This window comes from Martes martes (genome assembly GCF_963455335.1).
Source record: "Martes martes genome assembly, chromosome: 11".
NCBI classification, from domain to species: Eukaryota; Metazoa; Chordata; class Mammalia; order Carnivora; family Mustelidae; genus Martes; species Martes martes.
The window spans coordinates 28,624,857-28,637,947 of NC_137899.1; the positions used below are offsets into that span (position 1 = coordinate 28,624,857).

General features: G+C 33.5%; 1 protein-coding gene across 7 annotated transcripts in view; it reads right to left on the reverse strand.

Moving 5' to 3' along the window:
• The window catches only part of CACNA2D1 (calcium voltage-gated channel auxiliary subunit alpha2delta 1), a 499,615-nt gene that overhangs the window by 41,476 nt on the left and 445,048 nt on the right, over positions 1-13,091 (reverse strand). For 3 of the 7 annotated variants that reach the window (XM_080818057.1, XM_080818055.1, XM_080818054.1), the window contains 6 exons: positions 10,584-10,655; positions 9,207-9,278; positions 6,766-6,827; positions 2,695-2,771; positions 1,421-1,441; positions 714-774 (listed from right to left, as the gene is read on the reverse strand). In XM_080818057.1, the coding sequence (XP_080674183.1) occupies positions 714-774; positions 1,421-1,441; positions 2,695-2,771; positions 6,766-6,827; positions 9,207-9,278; positions 10,584-10,655 (365 nt within the window). The remainder of the gene's footprint in view (positions 1-713; positions 775-1,420; positions 1,442-2,694; positions 2,772-6,765; positions 6,828-9,206; positions 9,279-10,583; positions 10,656-13,091) is intronic. The other 4 variants (XM_080818059.1, XM_080818056.1, XM_080818058.1 and 1 more) reach the window with 3 other exon arrangements.

The following is a 13,091-nucleotide window of genomic DNA, read 5'->3' on the forward strand; positions in this document are numbered from 1 at the left end:
ATGACTATATTGTATACCTGAACCTAATATTACACAGTATGTTAACTAATATCAAATAAAAACCTATAAAAAAAGAACTAAGAAAAAAATAAAAGAACACTTGAGTTATTGAGTATCAAATAATTACACGAAAATAGAGATAGGGAGAAAGATGTATACTAGGGTTAGAGAAGGGGGATTATATGAGAAATAAAATTAGGGAAGAGAAAAAAGAATATTAAAAAGTATGTGAGAAAATGTCACTATATTAAAATGCTTTTGCAGAGTATTATTAGAACACTCAAAATAAATAAAGCAATTATGATGTTCAGATATTCTAACCTAATGTCTATACACACATATATATCTGTAGATATCTCAGTATATCCCCCTGTGTGTATGTGTATATTATACACACACACATACAGAGTATGTTTGTGTCTGTGTACTCACAAAGGCACATACCCAGTTCTTCACTATTGATGGATACCACTGTTATTTCCAATGAGAGCAAAGTCTACCTCTGTCTTATTCACTGATATGTCCCTGGAGTCGGAACATTGCTTAGCCTAGGATGTTGCTTACTGAGTGAATGAACGAATAGAATATAGTTTCAGTTTTAAAGTTACTGCTCCCTTTGATTCCATAATTCAGCACAGGATTAACTCAGAACTGTGACTGAAGGCTTACTTATCCATACGAGTTATAAAAAAATGAAACAAAACAAAACCAACCTTGGTGCTATGAATGTGTAGCCAGATTCTTCAAAATTATCCGGCTTCAGTGTTTCAGAATCTGCAAAGATAATGTTACAGGATTAGATAAGCCATCCAGAGTACATATCTTGGGTTTCTACAACGATATGAAGGCATTAGAATGATAACCTACTAAGAAAAAACTAAAAAGAGTACTTTATCCTAAAAGGTCCTTAATACTGCATAATCTAATCATAAAATCCATTTTAACTTCATAACAAAAATTAGACCAGTTATATAAGAAAAATGCTATCTTAGAAGTTTTCCATTTACTAAACATACCATAACCATGGTATCTTTTATATCAATGTTACATCAGAGTTATTTCATTTAAAACCTCAACATAAAATTTTTATCAATATTATGGTAAAGAAAATGATTTTAATAAACTCATCAATGCCTTTAGTTAATTAGTAACATTCTTCGTATTAGGTATGAATTAGTAGGTGGAAGGATAAAAACACACAAGTATTTAAGCCTCAAAAAAAACCTAAATGTGAAATACATTGCATATGAAAACACAAGCATATTCTTTCCACCATTTCTGCTGCTAAGGTTTGAGTGATCCCGGAGGAAAATCTAGCAGATGAGAAGCACAGAGGATAATATCCAATAGGAATGGAAATATCAGTGGAAATGTCAAGTGTACTAAACAGAAAGAAATTGAGCAACAAGAAAATACTTGCCCTTCATTTTGCCCTTTTTGGCTGTGAAAATCCATCAGAAAGAGAAAGCAGGGAAACAAAAAAAAAAGAGGGTAAAGCAAAGGGGGTCACAAACAATATTTTATTCAATGACTTTCTTGAATAAAAATATTGTGCATAGATCAAAGGTATATTTATGTACAGCTGTAGTCTGGAAAAAAAAGACATATCTTTGAAGACTGGAAGGTATGTCCTGTCAGTTACTACTAGAGCTCCCTCTCTGTACTGTGGCGATTTCAAGGGTCTATTTTGCAAAGTGTTTAATGCAGGTGCAATGGCGACGATGTTAGCCTATATTCAGAAGCATTAACCAACCCTCAAAGACCAACTAGTCATCCCCTCATTTATCAAGTGAAGAACTAGCTCATGCAAAGTTGCTGGTTGTTAAAAAGACCATCATATCTATCTATCAAGTCAAAATGTAAATATAAGATCCTAAATTTAGCACAATGGGAACAAGGATTGCGGACAGAAAAAAGAACCAACGGGAGAATAAAAGAAATTACAGTTTACTTAAAGTCAGATGTAAAAGGTATATACACACACTTTTTTTTTTTTTACTTTATCATAACAAAAAATTTAGGTTGTTAGTAATAGCTGATATACAAAGGATATGATGGTCATTTTACTTTACTAAGTCTAGTCACCAAAAACAAAGATTACTAATGACTTAAAATATGCTCTAATGTTAGTAATTACTCCACATTCTAAATGATGCTTTTAAAAAATAATCCATTTGAGTTATTGAAGACATTATTCATTTGGATTATGAGAAGGAAGTTAATTGCCAAACCAAAGCTGAAGACCAATGCAATTTAACTTATTTGAACAAAATAGAAGATGTGGAGCACAATATTATTCTAGCCAAATGCAAAAAAAAAAAAAATTAGAAAAAGAAAAGTTAAAGCCTTATTAGCACAGTGCCATGAGTAGACCATGTGAAACATTTTGCACCAGCTAGCAGACCCTTAAAATGACAGCAACAGAGAACACAGCACTGCAATGATTCTATGAGCACAAAGCGAGGCAGGGTAGGGTGGTGGGGATGCCAGTGAGACCGGGTACCTGCTCATATTCTATCCACGTAGAATATTTCTTGTTCCTTGCATGTTTGGAATGGGTTAGAATCATTGCTGTAGATTTGGTAGTAACACCTACTAAAATGTATAGGCCTTGGGCATTCTAAAATCTAGACAAATTTATACATCTGATACTAAGAGGTAAATAGACTCTGGGGTCGCTTTCACAGTACTTACATCTGGCCTGAGTTATTGTCTCTTCTATTTTGGCTTTTATATAGTAAAAACTGTAGGTTGGTAATACCAAGGCCAAACTGCAATAGAAACAAGAGAAGCATAAACACAAACAAACAACTTAAAAAAAAAAAAAAAAGACACATCCAATTAATGGAAAATCCAAAGATCTTCCTCATGGGGAAGAAGAGACATATTACTATGACAGGAAAATGCATTCAGCGAATAGAGTACTTTATTCGGTCCTGCGATCCAGAGTCCTCCAGTTCTCTACGTTGTAGGGAATCAGAAGAGACACAAGGAAAATAAGCTACTAAATGTGCCCACGAATTAGCTGAGAAAGAAATGTCATGTGTACTGTATTTCCAGGAACGTGTACGGAAACACTTGGAGTGTTGAAAAAGATGGAGAATATACGGTTACGTTTAAAGAAAATAAATACTATACTAATTGGATACCCCTCTTTCATGAATTATAAACCATGTTCAAGTGCTCTGCAGCAAATGTACACTATTTAAAAGTTAAAAATGTTAAGTATTATCATTTCTAGGACAGGATGCATAAAATCATCTGAAAAATACCCCTTTGAGGGTTAAAGACCTCCCACTTTAAGACTATAGCCTTGAGGCAAATTCCCTAGTGTCTGCTGGTAAGAAAATTCAGATCCCCTTACAGCACTAAGACAGACTGCCTGTTCACCCTATTGGTCCTTATAGCATATAAGACCTTGGAATATTTGATTATTACGCAGCTTGAAGTAACACATCTGCTTGTGTGTAATTCTTCTAGCATGAGAGGGCTAATGTATTTATGTAGGACGTAACTACTATTCCGTATCTCCATTTACACTTGCAAATGACCTTCACTATGCTTTAATACCGAAGGAGACTTACAAACTAATGGTACAAAAAATGAGGGTAGAAGAAGATTCCCAGGGAACGAAGTATTTTCAAAATGCGACTCTTGGTTAACGTGACCAAACAAGTCACTCGGTGCTCATTTTTAATATTTACTCTCAAGTTTCACAATGCACAAGCAAAGGTGTGTGTTTCTAGGCTTCTGAGTATTTCTGCCTATTTGCAGATCTTTTAAATCATTCAAGTTTCACGTTTTCCAGGCTTTTGAGAAGAATGCCCAAACTGTAATCTCACTATCTAATTTTTTTTTTAATTGGAAAACACAGAACAGGGGAAAAAAAATAAAATTTCAGGTTTTCCTTCTTACAACTGTATATGATAGAAATTCACTCTACAAAGAGGGGGAAAAAAGGGTTTATTTCCTATGATTTAATTATGCAGTCAAGATAGCAAAATGAGTGGATGCTTGTTACCTCCAATTCCCACATCTTTCTCCTTCATTAAGTAATTCATAGACTGTCCTTATGGGAAAAGGTCAGAGAAATAAAATGTTATGTAGATTTAATGAAAATCTCTCCATTCTTTTTATAGGTAACTTCCTTTAAGTGGAGGCAGAGATTAAAATTAAAATAAGCAGTGCAATTAGTCTGAAAGCAAGATGACCTTTCATGATTCACTTGCCATTTATAAAATGTAGAGTAGAATTACTGAGCATTTGAAGATTGTCTCCTACAAATTCCTCTCAAGGGAAATTAGGACATTTTTACTGCTCCATCAGCATTTATCGCTAAGAGAAACTTCTAATTAAAACTGATAACGTTATATCATGTGGCTGCCCCAGCGTCACTCTCTAAGCTTGGGTTACATCTCACGTACCATAAAAACAGTGTTGGAACTCAGGAGGAACACAACAGAAGTTTTAAAACTGACATATCAAATATACATTTTATTGGCCTGCACGTCTCAGGCTGTTATTAAAAGCTATACTTTATTTTATAGAAAAATACAGTCACAGTTAATTTACTTGCATCTCTAGGCAATGGTTCTTTCTTCAACATCTAGCAGGTAAGATCTTTACCAACATTCTGCATCAATGATGTTGTCATAGGGCAGTGTTTGCTGTCTGCCCATATAAAACCAGCGGACCAAGGCTGTTTTATTTTCTCCTAAGGACTAAAGCCTAATAAAGCCAGCAGCCACCAGGTGAATGTGAGAGCCCATGCAATGTTTTTGTGACTCACATACACACGGTTACCCTAGTTAAATGGAATATAACATCCTATTTAACTCAATCATGTTTCTATAAAATCAAATTCTCCGTGAAAAAAAGAGCAGTCTATAAAAATAATTACTATAATTCAACTGTGATAACTGAATTACATCAAGGCTTATAAAGACAAAAATCACTAAATGAAATTTGGAACTTCGTTCATTAAGTCAAAACATGCCATTTCTTTTTCTTCTCCGACAGAGATGTTCTACTGCTCTACACTGTTACTTGTGGATTTACTTGTACACCAATTCAGGCAAGTACTTTTAATGAAAACAGACCGAATCTGGCCCTAAGTGGTACATCTGGGTAGGGAATGTGTGAGGAAAACATGTCAAAGTTTTCCCGTTGGGACCGTTGGGACCGTTCAGAGAGCAGCGACTGTGTGGGGAGGACAAGGAGAGACACAACATGCACACTGGCTGGGAGAGAAATGTGAGATGAGAAACTCAGACTTGGAAGTCCCCATTTAACCTGGAGGAAAATGGAAACCAAATGAAGGTTTATGAACAAGGAATGATATACTCAGAATTAGGATATTAATCTGGCCACAATCAGTCCTATCACTGTGTGTGAGGGAAAGGCGTCGAATGTAGGGGACATTTGTGAAACTTTTACGAACACGTTTAAAGCAAGGTATAATGATAATTTTAAAAAATTATGACTGCCATTATTGTTGACTCATTGTCAAGTTTAAAGGAATCCAGTTTTTTCTACTTTAGAATTTGTTCATCTAAGAAAAAAGGCAGGGAACACTTTCCCACACAGTGAAGAGGAGATAAACTGAGAGTTCAAGTACTAAAAAACTCATTGATGTCCATGCTGTTTCTTTTTTTTTTTTTTTTAATTTATTTGATGGACAGAGATCGATGTCCATGCTGTTTCAGTGTGGGCCATGGACCTGGCCCATCTGCAAACTCTCTATTACCAGCTCAGAACGAGTTAAACAGAGAAATTTGAGACCCAGCATTTACAAAAATTTTCAATAATTTGGCAGACTAATTCTAGATCTGTGAAATCTAATAATAAAATTTTTAAGCTTACATTTTAAAATCTTTTTTAAAGGTGATTTAGGAAATAAATTTTGTTTTGTTTTAAGAAAGTGTGGGTATGTCAAAAATAGTATAAGAAATAGTGATCTACATGAATGAGCGATTAGCAGCGAGCCAGAAAGTGAAATCCTACAGGAATGCAAAGAAAATGACTTAGATTTAGAGATGGGCATTTTAGAGAAGAGGAAGAGTGAATGAGTAACAAGAAAGAAATATTCCTATCAACCTCAGTATTATGAGCATGAGGGATAGATAGGAACACAGGGAAAGCTATGACCTCGGAGAAGGGTTAGACCAAGAAAGCAAAGGAAATGCTCGAGTGAAGAAGAGAGAAATTTCAAGGCACTATAGGGTATTAGTCTGTCCAGCTTTCCAAGGCCCTGTCCATCGGAGTGCTCAAGATACCACAGACTTGCCACGCATGGAGGAAAACTGTGTCGACTGAGTGTTTTATATCAGACCATATTATGATGTGACAAGTTTTAAGCTAATTTGCTACCTAAATGTAAGCAGTGTAAACTAACTGACAACTTAAATGAGGAAATCCGTGGAAGTGGGAACTACAAACTAATTATTAGGGGGTTTTGTTGACATTAATTATTGCTAACATAAATATGCAAAATGATCAAATGGATTGATATCACACAGGTTTTCATTTCTAAATGTTATAATCCTGGCTCTTTTCCATCTTTTCCATTTTGAAAATCAGAGCTATCATTTTAATACATTTTTACACTGGAAAGAGTAACTTTTCTGTTTTAATTATAACGAAAATAGTTTCTGAAAATGCAAGGACTTAATATTTATCTACTGCAAAAATTGCTACTAGAAATAGGTGAAAGACACTCAACAGAAAACTCTTGTATACAATGCATATGTAAATCTAATTAGTTACCTGTAATCTGTGCCATTCACAGGAGTCCATGTGTATGTCCTGTTTCCTTTGTCAATGTACCTCTACAAAAAAAGTTTGATATGGTTGTTACATTATAAAACCTATGTGAACTTATATGAAAAGCAGTAAACACTAAAATTTATTTACAAATTCTGTGGTCATTCAATACCCTCCCTCACAAATGATCTATTCTACATTTATTAATTGTTATGGGTGTGTGTGTGTGTGTGCATATGTGTGCATCTGAGTAAAGCAAAATTTTAGGAGAAAATTTTAGGATAAATACCTGCACATGACTTTTAAAGATTTTCAAGTGCAAAATCTTAGTAATTCATGCTGAATTATCAACCTTAAACCTTTGAAAACATTTTCTAAAAAATAAATTTTAATAATAAAATAAGACCAGGAAATATTAGATAAGCCTCAGATATTTTCATACTAGAGTGTGTTTATGAGAAATTGGTAATCTCAGGAAGTTAATGCACTGTTTCCTGATCCAAACGTATGGTTAGCATATTACTGTTCTTATTAAGCCATTGTTATAGCATTTATCATAACACACTAATTACTCTGTACCAGGGAGGGTCAGAAAAACAGCTAAATCCACCAGGGAAAGGAAGTACAGAGCTCAACACCTTGATGGATACAGAATTCTTCATATGTCGCTGCCAAATACTAGTAAAGAAATTATCATTCTTTCTTTCATTAGGTATAGTGATGGCATATATGCATTTTCACATTTTTCTAGTTCTCTCCAGCTTTATCATCCTCAAAGAACAATAATCTTCACTGATATGTTACTTCGTTTTAGGCAATACACTAAGCACTTTACAATCACTGTCTAATTTAATCAACCCCTGGACAAAATACTATTCTGTTCTACAATTTATTGATGAAATAAAAATATATAAATCTTCTAAAAAATCTAAATTGACAGGATGAAGGAAATGTACGATGCCAAATTCATTTTATAGCAATCATACATGTTGCTTTATTCATCAAATATTCCTCTGGTTTACGTGTGTGGAGGATGGAGGGAGGCAGAACAGGAACTGATGAGGAGGTTTTGGGACTAGTGAGATTCTTAAAAAAGAAAAGAAATAATGTTCATGTATTTCATACCACTCATAAAAAAAAAGTCAAATTGGTGATGTTCAGCAAGTTAAAAAACAGTACATCAGATTAAAAAAGTAAACATACAAGATAATATTTTCTCTCAATATTATTAATAAGAAAAGTCTGCAAGTGGTTAGATGGTTAATAAGAAAAAAGTCTACATATTGGTTAGAGGAATTTATGGTAAACTAAAGGAGGAAAACATCAATGTGACTTAATATAAACAAAACTAATTTATAAGTTGAGGAAAGAATGTGCAGGGCAAAGAGTTCTTGGCAGAACAACACGGAAAAGTCGGCAGAACTGCTTAATGGTTTACATCTTTCCTCAAAGAGCGGATGGGTAAAGAACACGGCTACAATCTAAGGAAAGAGAATTGAAGTTTCAACAATGACTGAAATTGATATATACCTCCTCCTGTCTTCTGGTAATGGGGACTCCTAATGATATTAAGTGAGAAAAGCCAAGTGCTAATGGAGGATCCTATTTGGATCCTAGCTCCCATCTTAGAGAAAGATCTGCTGAGGAATTCAAAAGAAATGTTTACATTTAAAATGATGGTACTGTGAGGGAAAGTATAGAAGTTATAAAAAAACACTTCAATTTCCAGGCTCCAAAGCCTCTGGATTCTCTGTATTTTTCAAATATTCAAATATATGAATGTCTGTGTCTTTACTTCACATACGACTGATAATGGATAGACACACTGCTCTTGTACAGAGTTCTTCTACATCAATGTAAAACAGTATGTTTATTACATATTTGTACCAGTAATTTATGAGTATAGTTGTGCTACTCCTTGATTTAATTTCATATTTAAGCTCAAGGAATTATAAAGTGCATAAACAGTGAAGGAAGATAAGCCAAACAAAAGTAGACAAATAACAACAACAACAATAAAACCCAAACCAAAATATGAAACGCAACAATTAGAACATGTGCATGCACAAATCATTTATTGCATACAGTTTTAAATATTAACTTCAATTCTGCATGACTGAAATGCCCTAAGAGAAGATGGCACAACATTAAATTGGGTGCTCTATTTTCTACGAAGATAAAAAATGGAGACCTAAAATGTAATTTTCAAGAACATAGTGTTGATAAAATGTAAAACAATATCAAGAAACCTTAAGCAAAATGTTTAACAAATATTAAAGAGTTTAAAAAATATTTAAAATATTCTTCAGCAAAGAAAGCCTTAAAAACATGTATTTACTTGAGACATCTGTTTTATAAATAATGCTTTAACAGGAAAGACAAACTACCAATATCATTTTTGATCTATACATTTTACTTAAGAGTAAGCCTGACTCAATTCTTACCTCATCTTGAGATTTAACCAGAGTTCTAAATGTTTTTTCTCCACTCTCTCCATCGATCATTTTATTTCGAATCTACAGGAAGAGGAAAGAATCACTTTACTGCAAGTACTCAATTGATTACCAAAGTGTGATTATTAAAGTACTGGTTTCTTAAGGTTTATTCCTTGTTTTAGAAGAGAATGAATAAAAATAGTAGGGTGGTTGTAATAGTAGCTATAGTTGTCTCTGGGCATATTCTTTTTAAAACTTACCCCGTTATACTCATAAAAATAAAGGCATCCTTAATTAAGTATCTTCATCATTAATTTTTTAAATATTAATGAAAGAATGGGCAATTGCTTTATGGGACTGATAGAGGGGAAACTGCGCCATAATAAGTTAGACAGTATTATTACACTCACACCATGGCATGAGGGTCCAAAGACCACGCTCTGCAACATTACATGATCCTGCTCTCTCACCTCCAAATAATGTATAACAAACATTCACTAAACACCTAAGACATCCCAGTACTAGCCTTGGTCTTGGGTAGTAATAATAATTAAATTCTGTTGTTCTACAATGAGGGAGTCAATGTGTAAAATTTGTAAAGTAAGTGCATATTAAGACACTCTCTGACAAATTCTAGAAGAAATTTGGTGGCCTTTGCATAGATGAGCGAAGTTCATCCGTTTACAAGATTCTTAAAAATCTTGGCTCTGAAGCGCAAGAGCCTGGTTCAAATGCCAGTCCTGCTACTTCCGCTGAGTAGCTGGATACAGGCTTTTTAACCCTCTGGTTAAAACCATCAGTATGACAAATGATGATATAACGACAGTAACTACTTCAAAGGCTCTTGAGAATCCATGACTGACACACATTATGTACTTAATAAATATCGTTATTTTTAATTATTATCCTCATTATTATGGAAGATCCTCTAAGAGAAAAGGACATGCAATTTTGGTTTTGAAATAAAATCGAAATTTCTGGGTCAAGGGTACTAAGACAAACATGGCAGGTTTTCTCCTCAGGTTGCTTTTTGGGTGGTTAGATGCCTTCCAACTTTTCTTCCAACTCTATAGCAATGTCTTCAATCTCTATGTTGCGTACTGAAATTTACAAGTTACATTTGTACTGAAATACTGAAACGTCTCTATGTATGGAACGAGAAAGGAACAAACTAATGTCACACCCAAATTAAAATATTGATTCCTTTCCATATGACCGTTTGGATGAGAGAGCCCAGGATCTAGAAATTTTAAAGACAAAGAACATTCATCACTGTGTACCTAGTACCTAGGAGAGAAGCTAACACAGTGAAGCTGTTCAGCGGGTACTGTGGGACGGATGAGCCTCGGCATTGGGCCCGAGAGTACTTTTCAGGCGTTTACTCACCTCCACCTTAATGTCATTCTCTAATTCTGCATCAAGGAAATCCAAAGTTACTGGCTCCTGAGATTTGGGGTTCTACATAGAAAATAATAATAATTAAGCATATACAACATTGTAAAAAGATGCTATATACAAATAATTTAATGTATATTCAAATATGAAAATAATTCCATAGATGTTACTTACCTACTAAGGTATATTAAATAGCTACATAAACATACACGGTTTCCTACACATATATTTTAAAATAACAATAAGTAGGCTAGGGATTTGGGCTTTAGGTGTACCAGGAAAATTTTAATTTGCCACCAACCAAAGACAGTTTCATTTTGAGCGCTGTGTTAGATACTACATTTGTAATTACAAGTTCTGTGAGAACTGGACAGTTGAAGGTCTACTCACAACTTTCTTTCCTTTAATTAGGATTCGAAAGGAGCAAAACAAACCCATGTGGATAACATATTTGGCAATTAGACTGGGCAACATGAAAGTAATTCACACTCTTTATGTTCTATAAAAAGAAGTAATATGAGGGAAAATCTTTTAAAAACTATGTTTGAATTTGCTATGTGAAACTAACTCTTCTAAGCATATTCTTAAGAAGCGTTAAAAAAATCCAAGTTTACTTCAAATATTGGAATCTCAGAAATGTGACACATTTTAGCAAGTCAAATTAAATAAACCTTATAAGGTAAAATTTGTGGTCAAGTCACAAGCACTTGAATAAAGATAAGCTATTGTAATTAAAATCTAACTAAAATAATAACCCTTGGGTTCACTAAATACGGTCTCCTGCTCTACATCTCCTACTGCTTCTTCTTGCTGGTGGGCAATAATGAGGACAATTAACTGGGGAACAAGGCAGATTCTTTATTTACATAAATATATCAAATAAAACTGTTAGCCTGGCAAATTCACCTCAGATGACATTTAAAAAACTTTCTCAATCATAAAATGAACTTATTCAATTATTTGATAAACAAAAATACACTGAGGCTCTTATAACACCACTAAGTAATAGAACATGCCATAAAAGAATATCAGTTTATTACAATAATACAGTCCTAATAGGCGTCCACAGTTTTATAACTACTTAATTTTAGAAACTGGGTTTTTAATGTTTACTAAAATAAATAACACCACAATGTGGTATTTAATGAGAAAGAAGTAAAAAATACAAATTATTCTGTATTAGCGCAAGGTCACTGGAATTTTAATGATTTCAGCATCACGGGCTCTTCCAAAACATGTTCAGATTATCATTATTTTTTTTTAATTTTTAATTTTCTTAAACCACCAAATGAACCATATTATCACTATTTTAAACAGTTTTAGGAGGACTGACTACCCAAAACAATAATAGTAATTAAAAATGTGTTAAAACTAAACACTTATTTCAAATGCTGAATGACATTATATATGGCACGTGTTTATTTTATAATTAAGAAAAAAATGCTTTCCTTCAAGGAATAACTCTATTTAAATAATCAAAGTTTATGATTCCCATGTTTTGGTGAATGGGTATTCTTAAAGGCAAATGAAAAAACAATCTCAATTGTGTCTGGCACTTTTATTAAAAAAAAATTCACTGCTCATGAGCTTGATATCTGAAGTCAGAAGGGTTTAGAATACTGAAAATGAATATTAGATTGTTTAATAGGGTGATAATACTGACCACTATTTGGACAGCAACATATTGCCTCAGAAGAAATATTCATTGGAAATGTAGCATATTTCATAAGGAGAAAATAAAAATCAATACCAAAAATAATTATAATCCTTTACTTAAAATACCAAACCAAGGCAGTCACTAGCAAAAGGATACTCTAAAGTGGACAATATTATTCAGAATTGCTTCTTTAAAGTCCCCTGAAATAAATCATCTTCACACAACACCATAACAGCAATAAAAATTTAACACACTCACTGCAAAACAAAGTCAAGATAATCAAAATGATAAAATATAAACATAAATGAGAATATTATCTTACATGCAATGGATAATGCATAGCATGACCAGACCCAAACAGCATGCATGGAGGAGGCATTATCAGGAAGAATTGGCAATATGAAGATCATGTCCCAATCCAACATATAAAGACACAGAGAAGAGAATGAAATCATAAAAGCAAAATGTCAATGCATAACTTGTACTTTTTAAATGGCAAGCTAGCTGACCAATTTTTAAAGGACCGATCACAGGCACAGTGATTGAAAAATCCGGAAGTAGAATCTTCTAGTAAAAAAAAGCACCAAGCAGTCTTGATTCCCAAGAAGGGAATCAAGTCCCTTCTGTCCCAATGCTTTGTTTGATATTTTAATATCTAACATTCCTCATGTACAAAATTTTAACATCAGCTGACATAAAAACAACATCATTTGTAGAACTAAAGTAGGCAGAATGCTTATACACAAATTTTAAGTGGAAATACTTAGTAGTTAGTATTATGAAAATTACTATCTACTTCAAATAATATTTTTCCAAATTCAAAAATTTTGTGTGGTCACCAG